Here is a 15,761-nt window from a genome sequence, read left to right on the forward strand (position 1 = left end):
CCTACGTGCCTCCAGCTTTCACACAGACCACACCACATGATCCATTGTCTACAGCCAAGCTCTACGATACAACCGCATTTGCTCCAACCCCTCAGACAGAGACAAACACCTACAAGAGCTCTATCAAGCATTCTTACAACTACAATACCCACCTGTGGAAGTGAAGAAACAGATTGATAGAGCCAGGAGAGTACCCAGAAGTCACCTACTACAGGACAGGACCAACAAAGATAACTGAACGCCACTAGCCATCACCTTCAGCCCCCAACTAAAACCTCTCCAACGCATCATCAAGGATCTACAACCTATCCTGAAGGACGACCCATCACTCTCACAAGTCTTGGCAGACAGGCCAGTCCTTGCCTACAGACAGCCCCCCAACCTGAAGTAAATACTCACCAGCAACCACACATCACACAACAGAACCACTAACCCAGGAACCTATCCTTGCAACAAAGCCCGTTGATAACTGTGTCCACATATCTATTCAGGGGACACCATCATAGGGCCTAATCACATCAGTCACGCTATCAGAGGCTCATTCACCAGCTCATCTACCAATGTGATATATGCCATCATGTGCCAGCAATGCCTCTCTGACACGTACATTGGTCAAACTGGATAGTCTCTACGTAAAAGACTAAATGGACACAAATCAGACGTCAAGAATTATAACATTCATAAACCAGTCGGAGAACACTTCAATCTCTCTGGTCACTCGATTACAGACCTAAAGGTAGCAATATTACAACAAAAAGACTTCAAAAACAGACTCCAAAGAGAGACTGCTCTCCTGCTGGTAATAGCTCATCTTAAGTGATCACTCTCCTTACAGTGTGTATGATAACACCCATTTTTTCATGTTCTGTGTGTATATGTCTCCTCACTGTATTTTCCACTGAATGCATCCAATGAAGTGAGCTGTAGCTCACGAAAGCTTATGCTCAAATAAATTGGTTAGTCTCTAAGGTGCCACTAGTACTCCTTTTCTTTTTGCGAATACAGACTAACACGGCTGCTACTCTGAAACCAGTTTGAGATAGTTTACATCGCCATTGCCCACACCATGTCTGTTCTGTGGATAAATAAAAAAATATCAGGCTTCATAACTGTCCAGCTGGAAACTTACACAACTACTAAATTCACTTAAATTGAATTATGCAAACCTGCTCTGCACAGCAATTTTAGACAAGGGGCCATTGCAAAATGCCATTTTGTGTTTCAATGATTTTCAAACCAAATGTGTTCAATTCACAAGTAAAAATGAGTTTCTTTTCCAATAGTCAGCTCTGCAAATTCACCATGGACTCAGAGTCAAGCTGGGTCTTATCTGCCATCATACCACCACCAAGAAAGGTTCTGTGGGGCACTAGGCCCCCAAAGATATCAGTATAGTGCCCTGGTCTTCAGTGTGTTTGAACAGGTGTAAGTGACTGGAATGTCAACAATTCTTGGGATGTAGAAGACCAAGTACAAACAGCTTACACACTCAGCTGAGTTGCCTCTGCAGCGGTGTAAGGATTTGTAAAAAAGAAGAATTTGTCATTTAAGTCAGTAAATATGGCACTGAACATACAAAGGGAGCATATCATTTATGTAAGATTGTGCTGTTACTAGACAGTCACTTTTCAGAGTATAACTGCACTTTGGAAGTTAAATTACCACTGCACTATACATAGAGGAATGCAAGTAAATCTGATATTAGAAGTGTCTGACTTTGTAATCTATTTTCTGTTATGCTCCTGAAAACTACCACAGAACCAATTACTAAAAAGCTAATTCTTGTACGTCGAAGTGCAGAGCTATTTAATTAACAGTACTAGCAACAGTATTAGCGACCTTAGGAGTGAAGAAGTTGATAACTTATCTTCGTACCCAAGCTAAATAATTTGGAATATATTAGAAATCCAAAACTATTAGATAAGAAGGCTAAAGAACGGAAAAACCTTCCACAATTACAGTAGTCAAAAGTAAACTGGGTTGTCCAACCATTTAAGTGCTATTCTAGACACTGAAGTTCTAGGTCCAACATCTCAGAGCCACGACAGCTCTGGATTACAGCAAAGTGTGGTAGACAAAGTTATTTTCTGAGCTTTGTCCCATAGAAAGAAACAGACAAATCACATGGAATATGCTCAACAACTCTGAACAATGTATTATGCTGTAGGAAAAGATTTCATTGAAGGTAGTAGTAGTTTTTTCTATACAGCCCCTTCCATCTAAGGGCTAGTCTACACTGGTAATGCTAAAGCTTTAACATGGCTTGTGTGGTCTCAAAAAAAACCAACCCCCAAAAAAATCCCCCCACCTCCACAAGGGGTGTGGCTTCCCAGCGCTGGTGCACTGTCTACACTGGTGCTTTACAGCCCTGAAACTTGCTGCGCTCAGGGGGGTGTTTTCTCACACCCCTGAGCGAGAAAAAGTTGCAGCAATGTAAATTGCCAGTGTAGACAAGTCCCAAGAATAGCTCAAAGCACTGTATGGACACAAAGCTTTATAATCCCTCTAGAACATAAGGATGGTTAAACAGACAGGTAGCCCAAGATCAGAGAGTAAGACAATGAATAATTTGGGAACAGAGTCCAAAAGTTAATCTTATGTGAACCAAAACACTTGTACCTCTAACATTTCTAAATTCTATTCCCTTTTAGTTTCCTATTACTGAGATGTAAATGCATACAATTAACTAGGCCTTTCTCAGTCCTCACATTCTTCTCATCCTCATGTTCCTTCATTTCTCAAAATATTCTTATAGCATCTATTAAAAGGAATGGACAGCTCTCAGGTAATGTAATACTTAGATATTTGAAGGTTGGCTCATTTCATAAATGCAATTCAGTTTGGCTTCTATGCTTCTAGCAGAGCCTTGTTTTGACTATTGTATTGCTCATGTACTAAAGGCACAAGAAGGAAGAAAACAGGATTCTTTACAACCATCCCCTCTCTTGCACCCAAAGGATTCCTGTCAAAGCAGTGACCCTCTGAAGAAAGACTGCTCCTTCAGAAATTCTTAATGCTGCTCTAATAAGGGAAGGATAAGGTGTTTCCCACGAGGAGATTGGCCTGTTCCTGATCAGAGGACAAGTATAAAAGATAATCAAGTTTCTGTACAATATTAACTGAAAAATCAAGTTTACCTTCTGATTTAATGGCGATATAGTATCCGTGGCAGAATCAATGGGAAAAATCTGGACTCTTTGTTCCATGTAAGTATGAAAGTTCAGAAGAGCAGCCACAAGATCCTGAATGAAAGCTAAAGCCTGACCAGCAATGTCTCGCAACTTCAGCTTTAACACAAACAGTTACAGTTGGTATATTTCAGTTACAACAAATACAATCTATTTAAATGGAGACCTTAAAACTACAAAATTGCACAAAATATCTCAAGAATAGCTTTAGAAAGTGTTTAACTTAAGACAGTATATTCCTTTTCATGTAACCTAGTTTCCTGGTGGTGCTTTGCTGTAGATGTGTCCTGTGATCCTACCTTCAGAACTCATTACCAACCACCCCATTTTTTTTTCTTATTCTGTCCTGTCTAGACAAAATCTAGGTTATAAAATGTCGCTGTTTGTTGAGTCTCCCCAAATATAGTACCTCATACATTTCTTTATTGTCTATTTCCCTAACCTACCCCAAACACTCCCCTCTCCACCTTCTATTTTGGTGTCCCCTGCATATTTCAACCAGTGCAATTACAGCAGAACCTCATTAACACAGTAAAACTACAGGTGCAAAAATCTGCCCTGAAAACAGATTTTCAAGACTGTAGATTAGTGACCAACCAATATGGATCTGTTTCTGTACCAGAGGCAGGGTCAGAGATTGACTGACACCATATTCCCACAGGCCACTTCAAGTTCAGCCAGGCCCTACCACTTAGCAATTGCCGGCGTTAGACTATCTCCATCACAAAACAGGCCAGTGGCAGCCATCTATTCACTCCCAGCTTGGCTATGGCCACAGAGACAGTGAGTGAGCCCATTCTCTTCAGAGATGCTCCTGAAGAGCAGAGGGCAGTCATAGCAATCTTTCTAAAGGAATCCCTGCATGCTGCAATCAGGAACCTTCATACTACATACAGTGGTTCCTCTTCCCTTCCATGACCCTAGAAGGGCCATGGAAGCAGCATCAACCCACACCCTCAACAAAAGCACCACCCAAAAACGATAGCAGTATAACCACCAGTCAACTGCAAGTGGACTTGCTCTGATCCAGAACTTTATGATACATGAGGGTGGGGCCTCTGGGCAAGATAGCACTCCTCCACTGGGCCTGCTCAGAGCACAGAAGCGGAACTTGAATGACCTGTGTTTTTGTAAAATGAAGAGGATTTGAGGAGGGAATTGCACTGAAGTGTAATAATAAAAACAGTGCAGTCGAAATAGCCTGCTGGCTTATTGCCCAGCGTCAGGCTCAACAGGATATCTACATTTTTGTCTTCAACATTCATATTTCATTTATGTAAAAAAAAAAATAGACTTTTACAGGTTAAGCCATGTAAGGGTATTACTTACCTGACATCTTCTATTGTGTAATGGTACATTAAGAGCATTATATTGACTAGATCCTACAAGCCAAAAATTGACAGTTACACAAACAAATAATGGAGTCATGTTTTTACATTAACTTCTTGTGACCGTCTAACAATGAAATCTGCGAAATTTAATGTTTAGTTTGCATTACTGCAACATCGCTGAGTTTGCCAAATTTGTTTATTTTAAACAAAAATTGTAGTGGATACCAAACAGTATATACCTGAACAAAAAATCATTTGATTTTAGAAGGAGTCACATTGAATGTCCCCAACATTAGCATCATTACTGTGACCAAGTTATGGCTGAAATGGCACTTCCATTCTAATTCTGGATTTTTAATAGGGCTGTCAATTAATCACAGTTAACTCATGTGATTAACTCAAAAAAAATTATCGCAATTAATCACACTGTTAAACAATAGAATCCCAATTGAAATTATTAAATATTTTGGATGGTTTTTCTACATATTTTATTCATATATATTATATAATATTCTGTATTGTAATTCAAATCAAAGTGTATTTTATTCTTGATTACAAATATTTGCACTGTGAAACAAAACAAATAGTATTTTTCAGTTCACCTCATACAAGTACTGTGGTGCAATCTCTGTGTTGTGAAAGTGAAACTTACAAATGTAGACTTTTTTTGTTACGTAACTGCATTCAAAAACAAAACAATGTAAAACTTCAGCGCCTACAAGTTCACTCAGTCCTATTTCTTGTTCACCCAATCGCTAAGGAAAACAAGTTTGTTTACATTTACAGGAAATAATGCTGCCCTCTTCTTATCTACAACGTCACCAGAAAGTGAGAACAGGCATTTGTACAGCACTTTTGTAGCCAGCATTGCAAGGTATTTATGTGCCAGATTGTGGGATACAAATTGGCAATTTGTGCCAATTGACCTAATCTCATGAGAAAAGAGAAATCATGAGGGAAAAACTCTAAGCTCCCCTTGTAGGCTTAATGTCACATTTTGGAAGCCCAACCATCAAAGATATCACAGACCTCAATAAGAAGAACATGCATGCGTTGAAGAGAAACACATGACAAATATATCTCATGTCCAAATGTTAAAGACAGCAACAACTGATTTCAGTTTAGGCAACACTGACATGGGAGAGCAAGGCCAGAACTGTTTTCAAAGCGTGAGATGGTGAATTAGCAGCAGACTGGGCAGGAAAGTGAATTTCACCTCTGAAAAAAATCTAAGGTTTTGGGGAAAAGATGTGTCCGCCAAAAACTTTGAAAATTTTTGCAGGAAATTAATTTCTGTAATATATTTCATTACAAGACCACCAAAATGTCCCCACTAAGTGAACGTTTTGATGTTTCCAAAACAAAATATGTTCCCTGAGAACTTTGGCTTCATGGCAACACACCAGACAAGCTGCTGGGCATCCTGGAAGCAAGGGCTCCCATCTCCTGGGCATTCCACTAACCTGTGGCAACCGACAAACACAGCTGTGGAGCAGCCAGGTCACCAGTTCCTCAGCAAATTTCCCACCAGGCTGCTGAGGAGCCAGAGCCCGACTTCAAGGTTTGGGAAGCTAACTTTACTAAGCCCATTACTTGTTCCACTGTGGATGATGGCTCAAAGGATAGGCAAAAGCCCTTCAATGCAATTCTGTTACTACTGCTGCTGCTTCTTCTCCTCACTCTCTTCAGGCACCAAGACCTGCTCTATGGGGAACAGAGGGTAACCTGCTGCCTGACCAAGAAGCCCTTTGTGACCCAGACCATACGTTGCCTAGGATAGGGTGAGAATCCTCCAAAACATTCTAGGACAATTCTGCTCTCCTCTGCTTGCCTGGGCTCTCTCCCTTAGAATCACAAAATATCAGGGTTGGAAGGGACCTCAGGAGGTCATCTAGTCCAACCCCCTGCTCAAAGCAGGGCCAATCCCCAACTAAATCATCCCAGCCAGGGTTTTGTCAAGCCTGACCTTAAAGATATCTAAGGAAGGAGATTCCACCGCCTCCCTAGGTAACACATTCCAGTGTTTCATCACCCTCCAAGTGAAAAAGTTTTTCCTAATATCCAACCTAAACCTCCCCCACTGCAACTTGAGACCATTACTCCCCTTCTGCTGGGGAGCCTAGTAAAGCATGCCAACTGCCCCTTCAGCATGAAGCTACAGGAGAGATGCAGAAGCTGAGCACTTTCTGACCCACACTTTGTCCTTTTTCTTTTTGGCCACTTTGCAGTGAGGGAAGGGAAGGGAAGAGAAGGGGAAGGCTGACTCAGGTCAAATTCCATGTCAAAATCCCAAAATATTTTTTCAGCAAAGAGAGTTAGGCTGAATATCTGGACCTGGAGGGATAAAAAGGTACAGTTGTGAAGCCATCTGAAAAAGTAAAAAGGGTCTGCTACAAACAGAGGGCTGTTTCCTGCTATTTGCTCTACGGGGAGGCAGCGAATTGTGGGTAGTGTCAAGAGAGAAATGTAGTCCTAACCTTGCCAAGTCCAGGTTCCTAACCCTGCCTAGTCCAGTCTCCACACTCAAGGGGAAAGGAAGAAACCCACTGCTGGATATGCTAGAGAATGTGAGAAATCAGGGCCTTACTTGGCATATGCAGAGTTCAGTTTAGATTTGCCTTTGTTGCTGGGCTTTAAGCAAGGACAGTTTATGGGAAAAGGAAGTCTACATTTACAACTGTTAATTCATTGGGTGTTTCATTTGTTATGTGCTTAAAAATTGTATGTTAGTAACACCAGTAAGTACTTCCAGCTAGGACATATCCTGGCAAAAGAGTGGCTTAGCATGTCACTGGGGGTGATGGATGCTGAGACACTGCCCACTACTATTGAATCAAGTTTTTCTGGGGGATCCTCAAGCCAGGCCATTATGCATTTGAGAAACTGCCACTTGACATTGAGATTTTTTTTCCAGGTAGTACTCTCCTCCCATCTAAGCAATGACCTATGTTAACAACTGTACTCTCCTTGCCTAATAGAACCCTCTTGAATATGACTGCCTAAAGAGCCATCTATGGGAGGGCCTTGCTAAATTAACAGAATTATCCTCTCTTTTTATAATATTCTGTCCAAATTAAGTTGATCAGATGGTAGATTATAGGAGAGTTTAAGACACCCTCTATATAGAGCTTTAAGTTGTATTTAACACAGTTAATGGCTTTATATATTTAAAGACCACTAAGTTTGAACAGAATTGCCATCTAAACATTACATATATCGAACATATAAAGCACCACTACAAGTAGCTGTAATGGGAGACGGTTCAGCTTCCTGGTTTTTTGGGGCCTAATAGCTGTTTAATTCACAAGGTGGTCACTTTTTCCACAGGAATGCCCAAATTAAGACTGAATGTTAAACAGGGTGGGGGGAACCAATGAAATACCTACTTGTGTCATTGAAAGGTACTTTTTCATTGATTATGCATAAAGAGTCATCCAATCGCATACCCAAATCTGCATGAAGGTTCTTTAACTGCTGCTGGCTGGGTAGAAAAACAGGTTTACATTACAAACCTTGTTTAAGGAAAACAACAACATTTCAGTTATACCTTAAGCTGTGGTCCCGTGTTCAACTACTGTCCACATTTTTCCAGAGTTTTTAAAAGAGCGAAATATAAGTAAGGAGACACAGGATAGGCACAGCAGGACTGACATTTAACGTGATCAGGATTTCCCCCTCCCAATACAATGAGAGATGCACAGAAAGCCAGAGGGCTGAATAATGCATTCCAAGAGTCAATTTATTGTCAAAGTAACCTTTAAATTATTTCTAAACTGTATTACATACACTATATGAAAACTTAATTCAGTTCCAAAGTATGTCATGTTTAGAATCCTTTTACTTCTCCAAGTCATCAAACAACCTGCATTATTTCATCCCACATTGAGTGGGTAGTGGATAATTCAGGTAGCTACAAAATATATTTATTTGTTGCATACTTGTTACAGAAGTGCCACAAGAATTTCAGAATCCTATATTTAGTGCCCATAATCTAGTAGCCTCTACTGCAAAGCAAAGAGCTCTGTAAAAATAATTATTCATATTTCTACTCAGTTCAGATGAGCCTTCACCTGTATTTTGTTCAACTGAAATGTAATAGCTGTTATGAATTTAACAAAGACAAGTCTATGAGACAAACATTGATCACTGCTAATACCGTACAGTAAAAGATTCTACTCAGACATTGTACACACACGCCATCAATAACTTAATTTCTGTAAAAACTTATTTCCAGGTGTTACTTGTAACTATACGAGTTACAACATTTCAGACAAGTGTCTCTTCTAAGATGACAATATCCCTCTAAAATAACAACAATTCCACAATTTTTCACAACTACCTAGCATTTTTGCTGAAAAAAAGAACACTGAACTAAAGAGCTCTACGTAACAGGATTTTAACAACATGTGCAAGAGCTGCTGTCTTGTCAGATATCAAGGAGAATGGATAGAGAGCTCTCTAGGAGAACACAGTAGCTGATCAACATGTAGAGATGAGATCAATTTATTTCCTCTTCCTAGATAAAATCAAAGTGGCCTTGATAGCCATGTACTACTGTTACTTGTGACATGAAACTAACAGAGCACTAAGTAACTCTCAGTTTTACCACAATGAGTATATAACAGCTGTGTAAGATTGCTGTAGGAATGCAGAGCAATCACTTCTCTGGTTAGTTTACTTTAAGAAAAATTAAAGAAAATTTTTAACATATGATAAGAACTTACCATTCTTCCGCTCGAAATCTACACTCCTTAGCTTCTCTTTCTAGTGTCTGAGATTTGATCTTTATGTAAAAAGAACAGAACCCCATAATGTAAGTACTAATACATGCAAAATGTTTTATTTCCAAAACTTTAGGCATTTTAGTAAGTATGATTGTAAAACTTACTTCTAATTTGGTTTTATCATTCTGCAGTTTTTCTATGGTATCAATGTATTTCCGGGTTAAACCATCCACCACTGCTTGATGCTGGGCAGCATCTGTTTCCAAAATCTCAAGTCTATTTTTCAGCTCAGCTTCCAAACGTTTGTGCTGCTCATCTGCTTCAAAGAACTACAAATGAGAAAAGGAATTTTCTTATCTGAAATAGCCCTTTTAATCCAATACTGTAAATTATGTCAATTCATATGGACACCATAGACTCTTACTAGTGATGGCAGATTTTTACAAGCTGCACGTTCTTATGCCGATTTACTCTGTAGTTACTTATGTGGCCTTCATCAACATAGCATCAGACTATATGAGGACTATAAATCTTGGAACACCAAAGGACCATTGTCCACTGTATTGTAATACACTATTCAGAATGTAGCAGCTTTAAATAATAATCTTGGGGGAATTCTGCATCAAAAAATTAAAAGTTCTGCACACAATATTTTAAAATTCTGCAAATCTTATTTGTCAGAATAACACTACTTAATCACAACAGTTTCAATTATTTAGGTAATTTATTTCAAAATACCTGTCAGCAAGTATGTCTGTGACAATATAAACACACAAAAATTCCCCCAGGAATAGAAAGTTAAAGGAACCCTTATTGACAACCCAATTCCTGTTTTTATGTCCCCCCCGAAAGAACCCAGCCAGGGAGACAGATACCCACAAGCCCTCCCCCGCAGATCCCAGTTGTGGCCCTCCACAGCCCACACACCAGCCTCCTTACCCCCCCAGAGCCCAGACACCCACTCTCCTCCCACCTCCTCACCCCCCCCCCCCACCCAAGCCCAGGGATCCAGAGATGGAAATAGTCTAATGCTCAGTCCCAGGCTTGTGGGGGGTTTCCTGCAGTGCGCACCTCGGTCTTCTTCCCTCAGGGCATGTGAGGAACTGCAGCTGCTAGGAACCCTCTACTCTTCCCCACCCATCCCCCACAGTGTCTTATATGTGAGCTGGGCTCTGCCAGGTCCAGTGGCCCCTAGTGGTGGCCAGCAGCACTGCAGCCCACTTCTGGGCGGGGGCAGAATCTGTGCAAAAAACATTTCTGTAAAATTCTGCATTGTGCAGTAGCAGAGAATTACTCCAGGAGTAAAATAATCTGACGCAGAATTAAGTTATTCTGCCATTTTGCAATTGAAAGTGAATTTAAACACATGCACAGCAGTCCCAGTTAGTGTGGTCTGATGCTTCAAAGGATCATTAAAAAACGTCAATTTAATCCACTATTCTCACAGGCCACTTTTGAGATCTGAGCTACCACACAGAGTGGTTTTTGGATGCTTTACTACTCATTTTCTCCGTTACAGTTCACATATAACCAGCTTTCTAACCTCAGAAGAGAAATTCCTTAAAAATTACTCACTTGTATATGTAATCGTTCGTTCTCCTCTATCTTCTTTTGAAGATCTTCATCAAAGACACTCTTCTGCTCTTGACTCAACTGAGATGAAGATTCTCCACTTTTCTGACAAAAATTAAGAAATTTCCATGTATTGCATGCAGTTTTACAGGGCACCCATTCCCAACATGTAAGCATACTTTACACAGCTTAGAATTGGGTCTATTCACATTTCCACAGTAATAGAAGCACACAGACTATAATTAACATCTCTAAAATTCAGTTATTCCAAATATTTCTTACTAACTACATATATCACTTATATTAAAACACAAGTTCAAAGACAGTACCAGATCTCTAAACTTGGACAATGACAAACTGCATGCACAAATTGCATTAAATATATTATTTGTACAGGTAAGGAGACACCAAACGAGTTGGTCATTACTCAAAAAATTTAGTCACAGCATCTGTAAAACCGTATAGTCCTAATCGGGTGAAATGGCATACTCAGACAAAGTTTCACGTAATAGTTTCTTAACACTAAATGATTGCTTCTTGGAACAACTAGAGCACACAAGGTGAGGCTACTCTTGACACAGAAGCTAATCCAAATAGTGACAGTATCTCAGCTATTGAGTAACAGTGACTACAACACAATTAAGTGCTATATCCTGGGGCAGACAGGTTACCAAGAAGTGACAGTGACACTGAACTTTAGAAAGGAAGATTTCAATAAAATGTATTTAATCAAAATGGCTTTAAAAGTAAGGGAAGTAAAAACCTTAAGAAGTGGTATGGATGCTACTTAACCAATCAATAATGGAGTGTCATAATACGTTCCTGTTGAACAAAAAGGGAATCTGGAAGGCAACGTAAATGGTAAGGTCTGAGAAGGTAGTAGAACCAAACTGCAATCCTTCAAAATTTGGAAGTCTGAACTGATGGAAGCCATAAATCACACCTGGCAATAAGTAAAAGGGAAATTAGAAGGGTCAAAATGCATTTTGAGGAGCAAACAACAAGAGGTATAAAAATAGATTATTTAAGTGTATCAGAAGTACAGAGCTTGTGAAAGAATTGGTGTGTCTGTTGAATCACCAGAGCTAAATGGAGCAATTATGGACAAAAAGGACACTGATGAGAAGCTAAGTGATTTCTCTGTCTCAGTTTTCACCACTGAGAAGACACCTACCCCAGACCTGCTCTTTTCTGATTATGAAGATCAGCTACTCTCAGAAATTCAGGTTTCAGAAGAGTTACTCCAGCAAACTAATAATTTGAAAAGCGATAAGCCAATAGGCATAGACTGTATATATCCGAAAGATAAGAAGGCACTTAACAATGAAATGGCTAAGCTGCTATTAAAAAACAGCTACTGTTCCAGAAGACTGGAGGATAAGAGAGGTTTTTGAAGAGCTGTTGGAGTGATCTGAGGAACTAGAGGCCAGTAAAGCCTTACATCTGTACCTGGCCAACTGGTTGAAATGATAATTAGAAGCAGAAAAGAACATCTGGAAGATTATGGTATGATAGGTCTAAGCAATATGATTTTAGCAAAGAAAATCATGTTTCACTAAACTTTTAGAATTTATTGAAGGTGTCCAAAAAGTAACAGCTGAAAGAAAACTAGCTGATGTAGTTCATTTAGACTTTAAAAGGCCTTTGACGAGGTTCCATACAAGACAGGGTGGATAAAAGCCAATGGTTTTTAAAACTGACAGCATAAGGTAAAGCCTAAATCTATTAAGATTATGTAAATTAAATACAAAAATACTAAGCGATGTTTGCTGTAAAACTTTACAGGAAGACAAACACTAAACTGGTGGGCTAAGCACCTGGAAACAAAGTTTGTTGATCTGCTAAACCAACTTTTGAAAGCAATAGCCTCTTCTGCAAGTGCAGAGATAATATTTTCTTCATCTGAGCCCTGGTCTACACTAGGACTTTAGGTCGAATTTAGCAGCGTTAAATCGATGTAAACCTGCACCCGTCCACACAATGAAGCCCTTTATTTCAACTTAAAGGGCTCTTAAAATAGATTTCCTTACTCCACCCCTGACAAGTGGATTAGAGCTTAAATTGACCTTGCCGGCTTGAATTTGGGGTACTGTGGACACAATTCAATGGTATTGGCCTCCGGAAGCTATCCCAGAGTGCTCCATTGTGACCGCTCTGGACAGCACTCTCAACTCAGATGCACTGGCCAGGTAGACAGGAAAAGAACCGCGAACTTTTGAATCTCATTTCCTGTTTGGCCAGCGTGGCAAGCTGCAGGTGACCATGCAGAGTTCATCAGCACAGGTGACCATGATGGAGTCCCAGAATCGCAAAAGAGCTCCAGCATGGACCGAACGGGAGGTACGGGATCTGATCGCTGTTTGGAGAGAGGAATCCGTGCTATCAGAACTCCGTTCCAGTTTTCGAAATGCCAAAACCTTTGTCAAAATCTCCCAGAGCATGAAGGACAGAGACCATAACAGGGACCCGAAGCAGTGCCGCGTGAAACTGAAGGAGCTGAGGCAAGCCTACCAGAAAACCAGAGAGGCAAACGGCCGCTCCGGGTCAGAGCCCCAAACATGCTGCTTCTATGATGAGCTGCATGCCATTTTAGGGGGTTCAGCCACCACTACCCCAGCCGTGTTGTTTGACTCCTTCAATGGAGATGGAGGCAATACGGAAGCAGGTTTTGGGGACGAAGAAGATGATGATGAGGAGGAGGAGGTTGTAGATAGCTCACAGCAAGCAAGCGGAGAAACCAGTTTTCCCGACAGCCAGGAACTGTTTCTCACCCTGGACCCAGTACCCCCCGAACCCACCCAAGTGTAACTGTTAACACTCTGAATAAATGTAAGTTAAGCTATATAATTGCTTAAATAAATGTGCATAATATAGTGTATCCTGGTTAGTAAAAAGCAGCACCAAATTTAGTGAAAAGGCTATATTCAGGTGCAAATCAACATGTTTTAATAATTTACAACTAATGAGAATTAACTTTTGTTTAGAAAATAAACTAAAGTACAAATACAAAACAGATGACTTCAGTCAATCCATCCTGGCAGAAGAGACTACCAAGGAAGCTAAATAGTCATGGGGTGAGAGTCAAAGTACTGTCTTCAATCAAAAACTGGCTAGGAAACAGAAAGATACAAATAAGAATAAAAGGTCAGTTATCATGCAAAAGGTTCAGAGTGGGGTGACTTAAGGTTCTGTACTAAGTTCTGTGTTGTTTAATATACTTATTAAAGATGTGGAAAGGGAATAAGTAAGTGAAATTTAATGCTGACAAATGTACAATGCACACTGGAGGGGAAAAAATTAAATATTCATACACCTTACAGAATTCTAAGTAAACTGTATCAACTCAAGATATCAACTTGAATATTCTTGATACTCATACAGAATTATCAATTAATGATAAAAATTTTGGAAAGGATATTTATCTCATGCTTCAGGGATTAAGTAAATCTACTAAAAATCAGTCGGAGATATAACCTGCAGAGGGGGCAGATTCCTACACATTTATCTATTTCAGGATTCTTACACTTTCCTCTGAATTATCTGGTATTGGCCGCTGTCAAAGACAGGATACTAGACCAGATAGACTGGAGTATAAATTCCTACTCTTCAAATCATGGGAAACCACGGTCCACACAGTTTACAGATTTGCATAGAATCACAGGGTTAGAAGGGACGAGAGAGAGAGAGACAAGTTGATAAACATTACGTTTGTATTGTATACGCACTAAATGCAGGGCATTCTCTACTGCTTGTTTTACAACGTATGTTCATTTATTTTAAATTAAATGTCTTTATTATTAGATACTATCAAGTTGTGCAGCAACGTTCTACCAATTTGTTACCGCTATAAAGTTCCCATAAAGTACATGGTGCAAAAATATACATGGGGATAGAAAGGTAGAAAAGAAGAAGTGAAGGACATTGTTTTATGTTTCTTACTAAGATGCTGCTAAAAACAAGATCAGAGATGGAAAGCCAGGACATTTTTCTTTAAGTAAATTGTTTTAATTTGAAGCCTACCTTGTTCTTCTTGCCCTTGACTTCACTTAAGGCAAGTTCATCCTGAAGCAGTTCCACCCTCTTTGCAAGCTGTTGATTTCGAAATGTCAAACTGTCCATTTCTTGTTGCAGTTTTCTCAACGATTGGTCCTTCATCTTCAGTTGTTCCTGAATTAGCATAAAAGTTTCAACAATCCACTATGATTTCAGCACAAGCTTTATAAAAGTGTGACTAATATTAAAAAAAAACAAAACAAAACAAACAAAAACCACCCACAAAGGAATAACAGTAATTATACAAAATCTAAAAATTCAACACAAATTGCTTTGTTCTTTTGTATACAACCTAAAGGCACATATGGATTGTTTTTAGCAAAAGAGTTTAGCTTCCTTAAGTCTACTCAAAACTTGCTGCAAGTGGGTACTTCTTCCTTTTACAGAGTCAGATGGACACTTCCTGGTGACTGTACTGTAAATGCCCACCACACAGCATCAGAAGCAGAATAGTTGCAGATGGGAAATTCTTACTAAATCAATCCTTTGTCACAATTAGTGACATCCACTTAACCACAAAGCAGATCTGCAAAACTTCAGCATCTGATCATACAGTTTGACAAGACTTTTTAACTTTTACCTTCAGAGAAGCAGAATTTGCTTGCTCATCCACAACACCTTTTTTCAGCACCTGATTCTGAGCTCGAAGCTGAAAACAAGAGGTGCAAATTATTAATCCAGCCAGGAATCAACAAACATACAAAGTGTTCATTAACAACCTGCAAGAGTACCTATCTTTGTTTAGGAAAATAGTAAATATGTGCATTTCTAAGCAGGCCATATTAGTTCTGTTACAGATATACTGTTGTAATATTGAAAAAAGTATAAAACCAGCATAACCCAATTCTATTGTTTTACATTTTGGAAAACAAGTCAGTCATTTTACCTTCTAC

General features: G+C 39.6%; 1 protein-coding gene across 6 annotated transcripts in view; it reads right to left on the reverse strand.

Moving 5' to 3' along the window:
- The window catches only part of PPP1R21 (protein phosphatase 1 regulatory subunit 21), a 61,741-nt gene that overhangs the window by 32,149 nt on the left and 13,831 nt on the right, over nt 1-15,761 (reverse strand). For all 6 annotated transcript variants that reach the window (XR_012158281.1, XR_012158280.1, XR_012158278.1 and 3 more), the window contains exons 2-9: nt 15,449-15,517; nt 14,836-14,982; nt 10,819-10,920; nt 9,408-9,572; nt 9,244-9,302; nt 7,906-8,000; nt 4,518-4,570; nt 3,138-3,287 (exon numbers count right to left, since the gene is read on the reverse strand). Coding sequence is in view for 1 of the 6 variants with exons in the window: in XM_073339237.1 (XP_073195338.1) it covers nt 3,138-3,287; nt 4,518-4,570; nt 7,906-8,000; nt 9,244-9,302; nt 9,408-9,572; nt 10,819-10,920; nt 14,836-14,982; nt 15,449-15,517 (840 nt within the window). In the remaining 5 variants the exon portion in view is untranslated. The remainder of the gene's footprint in view (nt 1-3,137; nt 3,288-4,517; nt 4,571-7,905; nt 8,001-9,243; nt 9,303-9,407; nt 9,573-10,818; nt 10,921-14,835; nt 14,983-15,448; nt 15,518-15,761) is intronic.

Source organism: Lepidochelys kempii, chromosome 3, assembly GCF_965140265.1.
Source record: "Lepidochelys kempii isolate rLepKem1 chromosome 3, rLepKem1.hap2, whole genome shotgun sequence".
NCBI classification, from domain to species: Eukaryota; Metazoa; Chordata; order Testudines; family Cheloniidae; genus Lepidochelys; species Lepidochelys kempii.